Genomic DNA, 19606 nt, shown 5'->3' with positions numbered 1-19606 from the left:
TAGAGACCATTTGTTTGCTTCACAGACAAAGAAATGATTTATACCTATATTATCACTGCACTCTGCCTTGGTTAACGATAGTTTGCCGTATTTCACCACCGTTGTCCTCCAAATGGTCAGACAGACCATTTCTATTATCAACGGATACGATAATATAACTGGCACAATATATAGTGCAAACTTTGTTTAAATGCTAAATACAGTCCGGTTGCCTTATAGTCATTCACCTGGTAAGTCTGTTGACCCTAATCAGAGAACTGTTAGAGGGGGCCCGTATCTTTGCCTGTAACATGTGCATAAATTTCCATTTCCGTACTTGAAACTTTGCTGCAAATGGGAATATGTTTGCCGCATTGCATAAAAAACTTTGTAATTATTACAGAATGCACAAAAAATTATTACAGAATTATTATGGAACGCATAACAAATCGATATGAATTTTATATAAATTTAATTTATTAATTTACAAAGTTATATAATTGTTAAACAGCACAAGCGTTAATCATTCTTTATAATTATATTGCATTATATATTTATTGTAGATAGAGATATTTATACGAAAGATCTTCCAATAAACTATTTATTATTTTGCACATGTTTGGATTATAATCTACTACAATTAATTAAATAATGCACTGGATGCGAATTATTAGCATATGCATCCATGATTATACATCGTAGAAAGTTAATATAAGCGTTAGAGCATATGTATATTATCTAGCTTTAATTTATTAGACAGAACGTGAATAGTTAATAATAATCATTATTATATATGAAATCCTATCAATTTATCACGACAATAATTCGCAATCTGCGTTGTTGGCTAATTATACGATTGAAATATAAAATGATTTACAAAATTTAAATAATATAGATAGGTAAAAACTTGTAAATTATCTCAGTGTATATACACATATTTACAATTAGTTATATTAAGAGTTATATACTTTTGTATGCTATACTTTCGTATATACATTCGTGTTTAATCGATCGCATATATGCTAGTATCGTTTCTACAGCAACCAAATAATCATGGCTATCTTCTAGAAGTGAATTCAAACGCATAGCGTCTTACTAATTATTGAGGAGTAATTAAAAAGATTTAAATTACCATATTAAATTTATCTAGTAGAGAAATGGTCGATATACCGTGCTCTTGTGTTGACGAAAAACTTTCGGATTACCAAGACGAGAAATCATCCGCGCTTGGTCCGCGTACAAACGAGGTTTACCGAACCTACAATCTTCCATCAAGATTTATGTATCCAAGTAAGTTTTCCAGAAGATAGGATATTGATATTGTAAAATAACATTCCATCTCAAGTTAAATTCTCTGGTAAATCGAGGTAATTGGAAATCGTTCAACATGCAATGTGTAGAAACAAGTGAATTTCGTTTTTCTCGGACGCAATTCAATGCAATCTACGTATTTACTGCTCTCAAACTCAATATTGCAAATTCAACTGCGTAATACAATGCCACTGGCTCTTTTTTCAATTAAATTGCTACGTAATCGGATATTCCTCTCACGCGCTATTCATTTAGACATATCTCGCTGCATTTTCAAAGTTCTCTGCATTATACCTATACGTATAAACATGAAAGAATAAAAAAGCTACGCATAAATACGGTAAATGAATTAAAATATGTAATGTAATATAAACGCGAAAATAATTTAGTTAAAATTTTATGAAATAAATGTATATAGGAAGTATCATGGAAATCACCGACGGCAAGATTGTTTTTAATGCAAATAATGGATAAAATTAGTTGCAGGTACGAGAGTTTTTTTCATACGAGATAATATGTTGTTTGATTATGTGTTCTCTGGTTCAGAAGCTAGCACGATAATGTTCGGCTATTAATAAGCCGGCGCAGCCGATCACTGCACTCGTCGAATCTTATCAGCCCATGAGCATTTTTATGTATTTCCCAATGAATCTTTTGCAAGTAACTCGTACACAAAGTTAATGTATGTGGACGGAGCGGCGCCTGAATCTTTTATCGCTGCACGTTGTATAAAGTGTGAGATCCTGATACGGTCTTGTTATTCGTCACCGATAATTCTTCGTCGTTTTCCGGTATGCAGATATATTGGGCTCGTATTGCAGAGCATAGAAGATGAACGTTTTCTAAATATTAATTTATTGCATCGGAAATTTTCTGGAGGAGCATATCTACTGAAATTGTTGTGCAACATAATTTTTATTATTAAACTTACGATGCGATAAATTTATTGTGTTGTTTGATAAAAATATTATTATTATTATTCTCAGTAATTTATAGAAAATATATAAATAAATGAAAATATAGAAATGCACACTCATAATATGTTTACTCTCACGTCTATAATTTTACAATTACAAAGAATACCGGTCTTGCAAACAATGCGAGAAATTTATATTAATTTATTTTATTTATTACACGTACTAATGGGTGTTAATTATTGTTGATATGTAATTTCAAAGAGCCATTTAAATTCTACTTGCGTTGTCGAAGTTTAGTCGGAGATTAATTGAATAAAGCTTTTTCGCATAATTAACTATAATATTAAAAGATAATGTTATCTATCATTATGCGAGGCTCCTATAATTTATAAATTAATTATGAAGTCCAAGATAATGCGGGATAGATTATATGGTAGATGTGCGTGTAATAACTTATCGCTGATATATATATATATTCGCAAACGTTATGTACGCGAAGAAACCCCCGGTACATACGAGGTTAGTGCACAATCAGCCTCCGAGCACACCATGTGCTTCCTCCTTCTCATTTATTTTCTCTTATCGGCCAACGTCGTGGATGTTTTCACGGAGGACGCCGACTGTCAGGTTTACAACCACCTGTATGTCTGTTTGGAGAATGGCGGTTTTCTTCACAGTGTTGCTTTTGAGGACGTCAACGCTGTTCAGACGATCGAGGATATCGAGCTACATCTGGAGAATCTCGAGATCATTAACATCACCAGGAACGCCTTCACCGAGGTCAGCAACTCGTCCGCTCTCTATGTACGCGACAATCGACTATCGAGTATCGGCCGGCATTACTTCGACACTCTGAATCAGCTCACTTATTTGGACCTGAGGAATAATACAATCACCAATGTAGAAGATGGTGCTTTCGCAAGTTTGAGCGATCTGGAGACTCTGTTGCTGGATCACAATAATCTCTCGGACTTGCGACCCGGCGTGTGGAGGGGTCTTTCGGAGTTGCACGAGCTCTATATCACCCACAACCAGCTCGCGTTGAGGCGGAACATGTTCAAGGGACTCAGACAACTGGAAACCCTGGTCCTGGACTCGAACGACATACCGGAGATACCGATCGGCGCGTTCAATGGACTATCTCATATAGACCTTCTCTATCTGTCGCGCAACAAGATCTCAACCTTGCACCCCGACGTGTTCCGTGGTCTCAGCGAGATAAACGAGCTTGACTTGGGCAAGAATCGACTGAGGGCAATTCCCGCCAATGTCTTTCGGCACATGAAATCGTTGAACTCGCTCTGGCTGAACGGCAATCAGTTGACAGTGCTAAAGTCCGACGCCTTCCAAGGTCTCGACAATTTGCTATTCCTCTTCTTGAACAACAACGACCTCCGTTACGTCGACATGGCGGCATTCGCGAGAATGAAGAACATAACTGTGGATCCCGGCTTCAGAATACGTGGCTCGTTAGTGGGCGACTTCAGAAAAATTTATGGTCGATATCAGTGCATTAGCGTGGCGTACCAGTTACCGTACGACTGTACAGAGATTGATTCATAGATTCCAGGAACCGGCTGGAGCTCGTAAGCGAGATATTTTTGTATTCACGAACATGCGTTCGAGAAAACCGAAAATAATTTAGATTATAGATATAAATACCCTAGCTAGCCACACTTATTTTTGAGTCCTTAATTCGCCACACTCTAGTCCGTGAGATTTTGTCGCATTGCCATTTTTATTCTAATTAATATTTTTAAGCATGTAGAAATTGAAAATACAGACTCTGAATAAGATGTTTATAGTAATATCAGGTCAAGAAAACGATTTAAATTTAAACTGAAGTTTTTATAACAAAACTACAAAATTATGTTATTATGTGAAAGCTATAGAAAACCGAAAAACGTTCCACTGGACCGGAGTTTGGCGAACTAGTATTAACAATCATATACACATAAGTTTTAGTCTCTAGAGATCTATAAAGATTTAATAGATGCTCGAAGATATATTGACATAATGATTCTTGATCACAATTTACAGGAATAATAATTTATATTTGATAAAGAGCTATTTTTTCCTTTACATATGTACGCAGGCAAATATTATGATGTATTATCTTAGTCTGCGTTTATTATTAATTATTAACGATTTTTTAAATTTTTTCAGAAATTTTTAAAGGTTACGGTCAAGACAATCCTCCTCATCCTTGCTATTGGAAAACTTCTATGGATTATGGCTGGTACGCGCCGACAATTCATACAGTGCCGACGTCTTATTATCCCCGAAACAATTTTTTCAGCGCCGAGCTCAATCGCGCGGGGATGTACAGGAATTGTTCTCTCAACACAGAACTCGACAAATCGTTGCTTTAAATTTTACGTCATGTAAACTCGCTTGCTTGACATCTTTAATAAGTTGATAATAATGATAATATATATAATGTATGATTTAAATATTAATCAATATTTTCGTGTTTTCTCTATGTGTGCACTATTCTCTCTCTTTATATTATTTTTAAAAATTATTAATTAACATGTTTAATCGCTCTTTTTAGACATATATTTGAAAATAAAAATTGATGCTCAACAGTCAAAGTTTATTTTCATATGTAACTTCTTTAAATTCTTTAGATGTTTTGTATGTTACGGAGATATGACGTTGATAAAGATACATTGGGATGTAAAAGGAAAATGACAACGCGTGTACGTGATTTTTACGCTTATATATGTTTTTATTATTACAGTTCAGCTTACGTATTGCGTTAAACATAATAATGTAACAGGTTCTACATCGGGGCGTCTTCGAAATACACAACGCCCCGTATCTAATGCATATTATGGATGTTTCGCTTGTGACCATTGCTGCATAATATTGATGATTAATATATCGTTTCGTTTACTCTTTATTCCATTATCGAAACGATTCATCTATACATATTGTCTAATAATCATAAGTTGGAAAAAACATTGCGCGTACACAGTGTCATGACGATTACACATAAATATTTGTAACATTTCGGTATTTTAGAATCCTTCGATACTCGCATTAATTACTACACGAGTATTTTACATTAATTGTGGTAATATATTAGTAATGGTAACTCCAATGGCAACGTAACGCATATAATATATATTTATGTATATATAACATAATGGACATTTATTAGTCGCGATCTATTGTATTAACACATTTAAGAGTAAGATTTATCACAACAACCATAATGACTAGGAAATATTGGAATCGTTTCATAACCTGTTATGACAACAAGGGGGGTGAGTAATGGTTTATACACTCATGTTTTTTTTTCTTTTTTGCTATTCAGAAAAACTGCGACGCGTTAATTGCTATTGTTCTATTATATTAATATTTCTGTTTGGTTAATTACGAACCACATCGAAACGTTGAATATTCTAAGAAACTGTTACCGTATACGTCAACCATATAGAAATAGATAAAACGTTTTTTTTTTTTAATATTACAAAAAATCTCATCATAGTTTTCATCCATATTTGTATCATTAAATCGTTGTTCTTGAAAAAATATTATATATGAATGATAAATAAAAATACTTGCCGCAATGGATTACCATTTCACAGTCGTGATTAACAATCGAGAAATCTTAATGGATATATTGCGTTTCACTTTAACGATACAAATTTCTCGTATTTTTATCATAATATATAAAATACCAATACAAAAGTTTTACAAAAAGGCGCAGATATGGATACAGTGCGCCAAAAAACAACGAGTCCAATGCCCTTCCAAATTCAAAATTAAGTCGACAATTTCACCCAATTGATCTTCGATATTTATCGGATGTTTCACATCAAACGCCGTTTTTATATAGTATAATATAGCATATGTTAGGCGAAAAACAGCATGCTTCGACTGAGGTATCTCGTCCCGAAAATGATCTACTCTCTACTTCTACATTTTATCTCGTATTGCGAAAAAGATCTTGACGATCACTGAACGTTGATGCTCGCTGCTCATCGCACTTTTCGCTCTTTCGCTAATAGAAGTTGCTTAAATCGATCGAATTTTCAAACGAATAGTATATTTAAATTTTTATCGGCGTAACTGATTCACGCTTCACATTTTCAAGATATTTAAGTGATGATATTTCCGCCATCAATCTTTGATCGAGCGATAAATACACGATATCGCAACGATCATCTCGACGTGCACCTAACTATTAACGTTGCATATCATAGGAATAATTACATATTTGTATTTATATATGCGTTTGCATTTATATATATATTTGTCTTTATATATTTATATATATTTATATATATTTATATACTCTTTATATATTTTTATACACGTTCTCGTTAATATTGTACTACACTTCTTTGCGTACTCACTAGAGGCTATAAATTTGTATTCTTACATTTTACTCGTTTTATCTTAGAGCTTCGTCAAACTCTGATAATAATCCTTAGTAATTAATGATGACAGATAGAACTCGCATTTTATGTGTGTGATCTAATTCCTTCCCCATCGCGTTTAGCGGGGCAAAGCTACTTACTTATACAGATTTTCATCGTACTATAAGATAATTTTAACGCGCGCTAATCTACGGGCGCGCGCGACGTACTACACGGACGTTGCTCTATATAATCCGTCTTACGATTTCTTTCTTCTATTCCGTTCGTTTCCACCCGTTTCCACCGTTCAGGACACGCATTCGCGCTGTTGATTCGTTGTCCTCTTAGTGAACTACTAAAACTACGCTTATGAACTCAAGTGCCGTTATAAGTTTATCGTTAAAAGGAAACGCGCCGCGTCGTTCGCGATTCCTCTCTCTTAGACTACACTCTTACCGATCTAAATTTTCTTACATACATTGATCTTGCTCTTGAGATCAGGGAGCTGACCTTCGTAGTCGCAGTTAACTTTTCAATCTTTTATTCCAAATTAATCATCGCGGAAATTATCAAATGAGAAGTCCGATCAAATCTTACTATTTCATAAGATGGGAATTCATTAATCTGAATTTCGGATAAATTATGTAAAGATATTTATCTTTTATTTTTTTAAATTACCTAACTGACCTTCGATGCAATTAAATCTAATCCGTTTGATGGAAAGTATGCAAGTTGCAGTAAACCATAAAATCTAAAATAACAGCGACGTTATCGAATCTATTTCAAAATGATATTTAATAAATACAAGCATATTAAAGTTCTGTAATTGGAACAGATATCAAAAAGGCCGCCATTCATTCGGACCCTCAGAACAGCCACACCTTGCATTTATCTTCTATTACGCTCGAGATCACCGCAATCCGTAACGAATCATCCGCTCGTACTCATCATCCATTACAACTCTATCATTTCTTTTTTTTTCTCACGACGATTGAATCGCACGCACTTCGCACGCAGTAATGTCAGAAGTCATCACCGTTGGTATTCAGCCTCGATTCAAGGTTCGTCGAAACGTCGGCCGCCGCGTGAATGTCAGCCAATTCGAAAGTCACGGCGGTTTTCGAGCACGTGGCGGCCAACGAGTCGATCATGGACCTCGATTCAACCCTTTCTCCCGCGTGGGTGGTCCGTTCGTGGTCATCGAAGCGTCACATTTCGATTCTCCCTTCCTCTCTTTGGGAGCATGATCAACGTGTTCGGTATATCCGGCAAGCGTTTCGCTCGAGAAAGCGCGACGAGCATGGCCGCCCTTTCGTCGAGTGTCTACTAATCTACGTATCTGTTTTGGATTATACGTGTATTATATTTTGCATAATCCAACGCTCTATGCATAATCAACGTCGATTATGTTAATTTTTACGATCCCTAACGAATCTACATGAATTAGTTAGACCTGTGTGGAAATCCTTCTGAAATCTTAGAGCGATAAATATCCTTAATATATTTTGCTTTTCTGTACTCTGTATCCTGATTCTGTAACTCTTAACGGCAGTGTCGTTATTGTCGTGTTGTCGTTGCGCAGGTAGACTACATGAGACAAAAAAGCTGCGCAACGACAATACAACGATAACGATATTGTCGTTAGAGTTACAGAATAGGGCTACTGGTACGATAGGCTAACTTTAATTATCATTGTCATCTCATAAATGCTCATTAATGGCACTGCTGCTCGAGGTCGAGTCACGGCCTCCTGAAGTTTGGCCTTCAGGTCTCTTAACAATAATGACTATTAATGATAACGGATTAAATAACATTGACATTATACCGTACAGTAATGTTACTTATATAGCGTTACGATACGATTAAATTTTTTTTGTGTATGTGTGTATGTGTACGATGTATGTGATTGGATGTCGTCATACTTGTAGAACTCGTCACTACATACTGGGCTAGCACGCATTGAAATCAAGGAGGTAACGCACAGTACTAGGCTGCGATGTATATATATTCGTCGCGCCTATGTACACGCCTATTACTTGGTCGCTATTATCATCACTTTTCGCGCCTCGAGTTACCATCCGACTTTAACATTAAATTCGTTACACACAGAAATACGCATTGAGTATTATCGAGAGACGAGCCCGTCGTGTAATCGGGGGTAAATCGATGATGCGTACTTTATCCTATTGGCCTACCACAGCTCTGCAGATGCGAAATAAAAGCGTACAACCGCTGAAAATGCGCTTCTTGCCGTTTTCGTTGTCAATCACTTATAAAGTTAAAAATTTTGGTGTTTTGCGCGGCCATGATTAATCGTTTATCGAGTACGTTCCGGAAAATAGCTACGTAATGCTACCAAATTCAAGAAGATAACACAACTTCTCTATTTCTTCTATGTCGAGATTTTCGCGTTTTCGAAATGTAACAATCCGATTGCTTAATTTTAAATTTTAACTGTGCAGTAGTTGCATAGAGTCTTGTGCGACATTAGTATGAGAACCAGTTCTCATAAACGTCAGTTGAAGTAGCTTTCTAATTAACGTTATAAGAACGATCTTAACAATTAGCAGACAATTAGCAGAGACATTTTTGTTAATCTTAAGACACCACATGTTGTGTAATTCGTAATAACACACGTATAGATTTAATATATATCTAACTATTCTATCACTTTTGTTATAGAAGAGAAAGAGTAAAGAGGATAATGCTAGGTATTGTAACGACCCCATGCCACTACTGTTGATCTTTGATCTAAAGCAAACGGAAGAGAAAGAAAGGAGGCACTGAAGCTCAGCGATTGTACCACCAAGATGATATGTACGTAAGAGATTTCTCCTCGATGTACAGTGACGAATGCTCAGAAAGCACAGTGAAGGATATATATGTATATATATGAGCGTAATCTAAAGGCATGAAACATGCGCGAATCCATAACTTATTGCCCGATCCTCTCGCGATAATCAAAGTAATCGTCGAGAGTATATGGAGATTACACTATTACGAAACTTGTTTCTGCTTTTTCAGTAAGCTCGCGCTCCCTCTTGGACGAAAGAGGGAACATGGGCTTGCAATTGCGAACGATTTGCGATGCTAAATCGTCCATAATTGCATCTCGTTATATTCACAACGATCGATATTATGGAAATCTCTAATTTACTACAGTATCGGTATAGTGACGTCCTCCGTTTATCGTTACACTTACAATACGAATTACTTCGTAATAGTATTTTTATAAATCTCGCAGGTTAAACGAAGGATCTCGCGTTATCTAACAGGTTCTGATATAGTCACAATACTTTTAGGACTTGCGATCCTAAAAACAGAAATGACGTCAAACGTAGATAAATGCCATCTCTGAAAGATGATTAGAAATTAAATTACGGTGAATTCCCATTAAGGCGATTTTATATGAAGTATAGTATGCGTGCTGTATATGCACACACACATATATATTGTAACGCGAGATCAATGAGACCGACTTTATGCTCGCAGTGATGGAAAACGCTATTTATTATCGGTATTTTCACTGTTCGTACTGTGGTCACGTATACACAGCTACACGAGGAGTATCCTAAAGAGTTGAAGATGGTTACCGTGCTAATCTACGGATATTGCTGGTGCGTTATTACTTGAACTACGGTGCAATCGGTGCATTCGAAATGAAAATGAAAATACTGCTGCTCACGACACCACACGGTCACCGTAACTAAACGCCACTGTATATAACGCTCTGATAAGTTATGATCCAAGCAACAAAATGCACGACGCTGTATCGCTATTTAATCAAGATCAACGTTGCAATTGTTCGAACGATCGTTTTGCGACAGTTGCATATTGAGTTTACAGTTTTGTATTTATATTTAAGCGTAATATCAAATGATATGTTGCAAATAAAAAAATTTGCTTTAAATTAATTTAATATAATTAAGTTACTAAAATATTTTTAATAATTGAGCTATCAGTATTAGCAAACGCTACTGATCAAACAATATATTTTCATTTTTATGAAAATATATCACATAATTATAATTTTTTCTAAACTTTATCTAAGACTTGATAATGACTGATGTTTAAATATAGTGGTATAGCATCTGACAAGTCTTTGAAAATTTTCTTCAAGATCTTTCAACGCTGCGAAATAAGATTTTCGAAGATCGAAAAACATTGAAAATAATTGAAGAGACTCATTAATTATGCGTATAAAAATTTACTAAGAAAAGCGATCAGCCGAACGAAATACGGACGCAAAATTCTCCTTCCTACAGACAATCCCGAAGATCACAGTTACAAGGATTTCTCCGAACAAGCGAACCCTAACTCTATCCGTTCTGCCATCAATTGCAATCGGCATCAGTGATTTGACTAGGCTGCATCGCATAATCATACGCTGCCGCATCTAGCTCCTACTTTTTATCTAGTGCCTAGACTCGCACCCCTGAGATATTCTTCAACCTGTAACCGCGTCTATACGCATTTAGCGCTGATCGATTGACCTCCGCGCAGTGACGTGATTATGATTGTTTGATTGCTCTTCTCCGTACCGTGGCGTCAGCTCTGAAAATGGAATTGAACATCTGTTTTGTGTGCGTCAAACTGTTAAATCTTTCGTGCAATCTTTGCGTCCCTGTTTGACCCTTAATCGCGCAATTTTTTTTTTCCTAATCACAAGACTCGCTGAACGCGAAATAATTTTTCCAGTGCGAGAAAAATGAAAAAGAGACTTCTAATGTACGAATTACATTTAGATATTTCCAAGGATTCACAATTATGTTTACAGAAATATAACTACGTCAAACTATTTAAAAGAAGAATGTTAGGAGCTAAGACATCTGTTTCACTTGTACGAGATTCGCTGCAGAAATAATTCGGTTCGCAACGTATGGAAGACAATCTACCGTTATGTATTGCAGAATTGAAAATTTCTAGGATCGCGATTGTTAGAATCCCGATGAAAATTATGATATACACAAGAACTTACTTTTATGTAACGTGTTCTTGCATCTCGATACTGCGTTCATGTTGTAACGAATGTAAGCTTGGACGGTACGCACACTTCTCCGCCGCGGTGAACATCAATGAAGAAACAGTGTGTCTCAGCGAATGTACAAATGCAATGAGATCGAGCTTTATAAAAAGTACAAACGAGTCAAAAGTATCACGTGGTAAAGTGCAATGTCTGCTCAAAATACCTACTTCATTCTGCTTGTCGCAGAAATTTACCAACGTCATTGTAACTTACGTCTCCCGAAAATTATTTTTATCCTCTACATTTTTCAATTGTCTTCTGATATCATGAAAAACGTGATACGAAGGACACTTTAGTGTCAAGGCACATGAAAATCAAACTGTCAGTTACTTATTACTTATGCAGTTAGAAAACCGCGAAAGAGATACGACGAAATCGTGTAATGTCAGATTTTCGTTACATAGAGTTTTCTAAATGAAGCGCTGAGAATATAAAAAAAAATATCGATGGCGCTAAACGGGTTCTTTCGAAAGCTAAACAGAATCCGTCTAATTTCGAAAAATTTAAACCCAGAGTTTTGTTTAGAAAATTTAGACATTTTACTTTTTATATTGCGAATTTTCAGATTACGTATGAATTTTTCTGCTCTATCACTGTTAAATTTCATATTAATCGTATTTAATTTCTTTTCATCATGACACAATAATAACTTTAAATTTATTTATTTATTTACTTATTTATTTTACATAACTAATGACTTGATCGATTTATATCGTCAGCGCTTCAAATAAGATTATACTTTCAAATAAATCGCCCTCCTCGTCAGTCATTTAAATTTACGTCCTCCTTTTTATCTCTATCAACTGATTACATATTAATTAATATTTCTCAAATGTTTTATCACATTTGGCAACTGCTTGCGTCAGCAGAATTTCAATTCGCAATAATTATTGCGTAATGTTGCGTAATCTATCCTCTCTTCAGAGCTGAAACCACGGTCGATTGTCTCTCTTGTGATCTCTTCTTTAGTCTTATTTTATTAAGATAAATCTGCGATCATTCAATGAAAACTGCCTTTTCTTCGTACTGTACTCCGCATAGTTTTAATTATGCTTAACTGGTATACCTCGACGGTATTACGTTCAGCCTGTTTACACACACAAATGCGTATATGTATATATTTGCAGATCTATGTATCGAGAATATCGAGATAATATTCTGTCTCGCGTTGCACAATCACATGCCGGATTTTCAATCTATTCTATTTCGATATTCCGTTTGCTTTCCTCGCGCCAAAGATCCACCGCTTATACGATTCCGGATTTTCGATCTATTCGACCGTTTATTTTCGTTTCTCGCACCAAGATCCATCGCTTATACGATTCCGGATTTTCAATCTATTCGACCGTTTATTTTCGTTCCCTCTTTGTTAACATCCACATCCTTTATAGGATGTTTCCTATATAGAGTTTTCTTATTGCTAAAAACCCAGCGACCAAATTTTCATGAATTTTCCATCGACGGCGTGGTCACCCTGTGCAGCCCTATAATGACAACCCGCGACGTGCGAAAATTTAGGAAAAGAAAATGTCGCCACTTTCAGGATGCGCGATAAATTTTTATCATTATTAGGAAATCTATACACGCTAGATATTCTCGTTAAAAATTTATTAGTGTGCCGCGAATTGATTCATCGATATATTCTTTATCGTCAGATAAAGAATTCGCGGATCTGGATTTGGATCTGGAAAAACTCGACGTTTCGCGATTTCGAAAAAATTTCGCCCATCCCTTGGTTATCTTAACAACTACTTGTGCGCTTAATAATAGAGACAATTACATATACGTCCTCCCGACTTTTGTAGTCCTAGATGAAACCAAACGACCGCTTGCAGTCTCGGTTAGCCAAATGTTCAGAATAATGCCCGAATCTCCTCTTTTTTTATCGTCTTCGATTAACTCGAATGACATAGGCGTACGAATATTTTTACAAACACTGCGAGATCGCCCAAAAGACGCCCATTGCCTGCCTTAATTTATATCTCGCAATGCCTTTTCCCTTAATGACAATATGACACACGACGATCCGAACGTTAAGCCTAAAAGTGGATGCTCGAAGTAAAACCGGTTGAGGAGATGCCAGGGGCCTACGGAGCGATTCCTGCTTTTATATAGTGAGAAAGCGCGCTTATTGTTGACGCAAACATTTCACTGGATATCGCGGTAGCAATCAACTGACATCAAGCTGACATTAAATGAGTTGCCATCTTCTTCGACCGAACTTGCCTAACTTTTATTTCATTCGCCTGCAGTGTACACGGATTATATAGAACCTACTTTACTCTCCAATGTATACATACACATGATCATGATGTTTTCAATATACAGTACCTACCTCGCTACTATATAACGCGTTAGCTTATTAAATTGTTTAAAGAGAAAATCTTCGTTTTTCAGGTTTTTTTCCTGATTAATAATCATTACCGGCTTGTTCTCCGCTTTGCCTCCGATTGAATTTCATAATTGAAGCGCTAAAAATGCAAGTAGACCAAGCCCAGGTCCAGGGCTTTAAAGGAATTTGAAGCAAGTACGCCAGAGAGTTGCTTTAGCATCCTAAATCATGTGATTCGATCTATTTGTACTTTTAACACTTTAATTAAGAAAAGCCTTCATTTTCCGATAACTTTCTATTAAACTTAAATAGTTAGTGCATTCGCGTGGCATGCAGTTTCGCGAGTTTTCTATGACAATCTGCAAATATATAGATATCTACATGCTCCGCGTCAACTTCCGCATGATTGGCGCGTCGAGCATGATGCGCTTCAGTCGTGGAACATGCTTAGCGATCGTCGGAGAATTTCGTGAGTTCGTTTTACTGTTGCCGACGAGGTTGCCGATGAGATTGCCGACGAGGTTGCCGACGAGGTTGCCGATGAGGTTGCCGGCTTATTATCATTAGCTACCTCATCGCGAGAGTGGCCGACGTCTACACTCTCGCTACGTCGGCCTATTCTTGTGGCCTACATGTCCCCAAAGATGCCTGCAAATGTCTTTCGCAGATTCTTCATCGTGTCCTCGGTGTCTTCACCCTGGGCCTGCGACTGGCTGCCTTGTCGATGGAACGGCACTCTGGATATCGGTGGTTCTTCCGTGCGTCGCCCGACGGACGGCGCGCTGCTTACCGTGCTTGATTGAGAAGCTACGAGAATTGAAAGTATGAAATTTTATGTCAAATAAACGTGTCTTAACATATAAAACGGCACTCGATAGAGAATAAAGTATTTGATATTTACGTGAAGGATATAAAAAACAAAACAAATATTTTCCAATTGATTGATTTAGAGGTATACAATCTTATTACGTATCTTAATGCGCAGTATTTCCGGTTAAAAATCGCAGAATAAACATTCCAATTTTTAATGTGATTTTGAAATAAGAAATATTCGAGCTGTGCATTCGAAATCTTAACACATATAATAGTTTATTAATAATATTCATCTTTAACAGTTTTGCTTTTATACCACTTCTCTCATGAAATAGAATAAACGCGAATGTGCTATTTGGAAAACTTTTATATTTTTAATTAATCAGATTTTGTTGCAATATATCAATTTCGATTACATTACAATTACAATTAACTCGTAATTAGCTATTTAAATTCGCTATTATTTCTATTTACATCGAGTTAGACATATCACACATGTCACCTAGATTATTGTGATGCCTATTTCGGAGGGCAAGCAATATTCTTTCACGTGCGTAGATTGCTTCACACGATAGCCAGAAGTCACGATTCCCATCTGATTCTCCCTGAGAGATCAGGAAGTGGAGACAATCGCTACAGCGTTTTAGCGAAGGCTGAATCTATCGATTCGAGACCACTTCGAATCACGACAGATCAGGGGCGCCAATTCGAGTTCCATTTCTTCCATCAAATTTATATTGTGAATCCGAACATTTCATTCACATTATTTCTGAGAAGTTGCAAAAAGATATAAGTATATACCTTGAGAATCACGCCGTTGCAACTGATGATGACTATCTGAGGCGGTGACATCGCTCGTCATCGGTACGATAGAACCTACGGAACCTAAGCTTCCTATACTGGCCATAGAGCCTATACTTCCGTGGGATCCCAAGGGTACAGTTGGAGGTACAGTTGGAGGTGCAGTTCGATCTTCTACCGGACTGCCCACCTGACTAGAACTCGACATTGAACCCCGCGAGGCGGTCTTCGTCAACATGCTCGGAGGTCGACAGTAAACCTGCGGATCGGATATTTTAATTGATGGATAGATCCCAATCGCGTAATCGCTCACGATTTCCACGCACCTGCATCTTCGCGGTGACCAAATCCGCGATGTGACGTCGATCCTCTTCCTGAGAGTCACCCATTAAGGATAACGCGCTGTCGTTGACCTCGATAATGTGCTCCCGGCCGTCCTTGCCCACCAGCAATTCAATCGCGCAGATATCCAATCCTCCAAATAATTGTGCCACATGATCGACCCATGTGCGATGTCGCTCGCTCACGGAAAGCTGTTCCAGCATAGCTGATCCGGTGTTCGATTTCCAATTGCCGCTTATGCTTTTTCGCCTATAGAAATATATTACAAGGATCAATTATTACTATTAATTATTTAATATACAAACAATGTCGCTAAATTCTTTGTAATTATTATTATTAATTAAAACTTTGTAGAGAAAACCTCCAAAAATTTGAAAGAACGTGCTATCTTATTCTTTAAATTCTTTTAAGAGTTTTAAAATAATTTCTCTGATTATTTAATTTTTTCCGGAGTTTAGTTTTCAGTTTTTGACACTTAAAATGTTATGCTCTCTTATCTTTGTATTTCAATGACTTACATGAAAGCCTTGTAATTGTTCCCGATTTTCTGCACGTGCACGTCGTACTTGGTGTCGATGTAGGGTTCCGCCGTGCAGTAAGTGTTCGCCATAGCTGCCAACGAAGCGAGATCTAGAAATTCCTGATTTGTTTCCGCACGGGCCTTGCCGGTTCCGCTGTGGGCGTGGCCCAGTTTCACCACGACAGGATATCGAGATGCACTCACCTGCAATCGGAATAGATAATTGCTCCATGAGTCGTTAAGGAATAATTAGGGTGCAAGCATCCTCTGTCATCTCTCTCGTAATTGCTACCATTCGATTAGTAATCTCTGACCAACGTGATGTATATTGCCGCAATTCGCTGTATGCATAATTCAAAACCTGAACAAAATCTCAATTATTGTCTGAAGTCTGAACATATTGTCTATTATATTTTTTCCGTTACAAATGACAGTGTTTTAACATGAAAAGTTATATTGATAGATATAAATCTATTTGAGAGAGAGAGAATCGTCAAAAACATATTTGTAAATATATTTATATTTCATACATATTGCTCTCTAGTGCATTCCATTAAAATTTTCGATATTCAAAAAGTTTTTTACTTAGTCATTTAACATCTGTAGATATAAATAAAATTAAATTAACTGAAAAACAAATTGAAGTGGTGGTACAATTTGTAGAACGTCACGAGATAAAAATTCATGAGTGATGTACTGCAATGTTTTTGTAGTATTTTCCCGCGCGCGCGATAATACAATATTCTTTTATTTAGAATAATGGTAGAATAATTTACTTTAATATCTAGTATTGACCATATAATGTTATTTGCCATAAAATTTGAAAAATTATGTTCTCATTTATGATATTATTTTACATAAATTTAACATAATTATGCAAGAATAACATTTTACTTCAGTTTTTTCTTTAATTGTTTTAATACATTAAGCTAATCATATTCACTTTAATTTATATTAATCGAATTAGTAAAGAAGTTGAAAAGCAAGAGAGACACGTTTCTCAGGGTATCCCGTTAGCATAGATAACTATGGAATTTCTTCATGTGATAGAAGAAAGACATAAAACGCGACAACTTAAGTGCATACATTGCTTGTTAAATCAGATTCGTATAATATTTATTAGATTCTTCGTTTATATTCTCCGTATTTTCCGTATTAATCTATCTTAGGTACTTTCTATTAGTCTTTACGTATCTAATTAATTATCATTTTCTCCATTGCTCGTTGAATTATCATCATACATAAAATAAAAACTGACATCAAGTATAAAGATATATGAATTTTATTAAATTTATAGTAAACGAAAGAAATTTTATATTATCATAAATTTGAATCAAATATTACATAAATAAATTAATAATATAATGAATAATACACACGCATAATAATAATTAATAAAATTTATAATATTATACATATATGAAAAATATCAAGTTATACTAAACTTGAAATATGTATACATTAAATATTACTAGCTAAAATATAAATTACATTTAAGTCTCCCTTAAAAATATGATTACAGATTATATTTAGATATATCTTATGTGATTGCATACATCGCAGTTTTGCGCAATATAACGGTTAAATCATAAACTCGATATTCCAAAACGAATTATTGATTTTGGCTCATCTTGCGGAGTGCTATTTCGCGTGAACAATAATTTTTTTACTACTACGAGAACAGAATCTCTGCTAAAATAGTGCGTATCTCGCCATTAACGATCTGTTTACAAGCGGTACGGACATGAAAGAGGAAGTGGCTGTTTAGTATCTTGCTCCCATGCTAGTTGAACGGCCGTATCCGGACCCAATCTCCGGCGATATATGTAATATTGCACGTGATATGAGAGTGCTCAATCTGCTCGTGTGAGAGCGCATGTGTTCGTATCGGCATGTGGGTGTTAAAGAAGTGCTTTCTGAGCACCGGTTGAAACGCATATCGCTGCACACGTTTGAAATGAAACGGCTAAAAGTGTGATTGCGAGAAACAAATGGAAAGAGATTTGCTATAAGAATATTAGAACGGTTAAAAATATATATAATTGTTGTTATTTATTTAAATATTGTTATCACTATGTCGATATTATTATATAGACAAAAATAGCTAAAGAGTATCGATAGAGAACTGCGTGCACGAAGGAAAAAAAAATTAATTGTGATTAGCGGCATGGGATATTGATGAGTGAATATTAGATGGCGAAATGTATATGCGAATATTTCGATTTCAAAAATAATCGAAGATAAAGAAAGGATAAGAAGTAAATGCAAAGATGTCTGATCGAAGGTGGCGACTATTGCAGCGAGGAGATCACGAAGTGATCTTGAAGCCGGCGGGCTTGACTCTAGGCAACGGATGTAGAGTGCGGTAGGTAAAAGCTCTCTTGCTGTAGCGACGGAGAACGAGAGAGATAGAGCAGTGGACGTCGATAATATAAGCGGTATTCACAGTCAGGACTTAGTAAGCTTAGATGTAATGCGCGTAAGTCTTGAGACAGGCTGAGATAATCGTATAGTGGGTTTTCAAGGTGGCCTTCAAGGTATATCGCGTTAAATCGTCTTTTTTCTTAAAGTCTCTTCTTAAAATACGGCAGGTATATGCGCACTTTCATAATGGCGTCTCTTGAGAATACAGCCAAAGAAGAAGACAAATAGATCCTAAATGTCAAAAGCTTGATCAAGCAAATACGCAGAACTATGAAATTGAAAATGATTTGAGGTCATCTTCAGAAGTGAAGTAACTTTCATGAATCATGCTGTCCGGCTCGTCTCGATTATGAATACGATCGTATGAAAGAGACACAGGGAAGTCTTTACTAAAGCAGAATTAATCTATATATATATTTCAAAGAGTGAACCGATTATTAATAAATGAATCGTGCAATCAAACGATCTACAGAGGAAAAGAGATATCTCATAGATTGGCATAGCTTTTCAAGAAAATCATCCTCTCGTGTTTTAAATTTAGTATATATTTTTTTTAATCAAAAGAGAGAATATATTGAGAGCTAAAAATATTATCTTGATATTTTGATTAACGAACCAATTTCCGACAGAAAGTCACGTACGGTACATTCTTCGTCCGTAAACCGCTGCGGGAGACGGATGAATTAAATTAAATTGGAGCAATCGGAGTGACATTGATCGGAAGACAAGGACGAGTCGTGAGAGATGAGGAACATTTGAAAAAGGAAGAGA

The 19606-nt window shown here is 36.1% G+C and overlaps 2 protein-coding genes across 5 annotated transcripts in view; one reads left to right on the top strand and one right to left on the bottom strand.

The window, feature by feature from the left end:
* Positions 1-2718: 2718 nt before the first annotated feature.
* Positions 2719-4515, top strand: LOC139815228 (uncharacterized). Its single transcript, XM_071781996.1, has 2 exons — positions 2719-3793; positions 4374-4515. Exon 1 carries the CDS (start codon positions 2757-2759, stop codon positions 3768-3770), a length of 1014 nt encoding a protein of 337 aa, XP_071638097.1. The 5' UTR covers positions 2719-2756; the 3' UTR covers positions 3771-3793; positions 4374-4515.
* A 399-nt stretch (positions 4516-4914) lies between these two features.
* Positions 4915-19606, bottom strand: part of Syn (synapsin) — a 50334-nt gene continuing 35642 nt past the window's right edge. For 3 of the 4 annotated variants that reach the window (XM_071781993.1, XM_071781994.1, XM_071781992.1), the window contains exons 7-10: positions 16410-16615; positions 15876-16140; positions 15550-15808; positions 4915-14742 (exon numbers count right to left, since the gene is read on the bottom strand). In XM_071781993.1, the coding sequence (XP_071638094.1) occupies positions 14564-14742; positions 15550-15808; positions 15876-16140; positions 16410-16615 (909 nt within the window). In that variant the 3' untranslated portion in view covers positions 4915-14563. Of the gene's footprint in view, positions 14743-15262; positions 15469-15549; positions 15809-15875; positions 16141-16409; positions 16616-19606 lie in introns of those variants that run through there. The other variant, XM_071781995.1, reaches the window with a different exon arrangement.

Source organism: Temnothorax longispinosus, chromosome 6 (assembly GCF_030848805.1).
Source record: "Temnothorax longispinosus isolate EJ_2023e chromosome 6, Tlon_JGU_v1, whole genome shotgun sequence".
Lineage (NCBI taxonomy): Eukaryota > Metazoa > Arthropoda > Insecta > Hymenoptera > Formicidae > Temnothorax > Temnothorax longispinosus.
The sequence above is the reverse complement of the archived record's forward strand: the minus strand, read 5'-3'. Positions and strand labels throughout refer to the sequence as shown.

Coding starts and splice junctions, on each gene's coding strand:
- LOC139815228 (XM_071781996.1), top strand. CDS start 2,757: ATGTGCTTCCTCCTTCTCATTTATTTTCTCTTATCGGCCAACGTCGTG.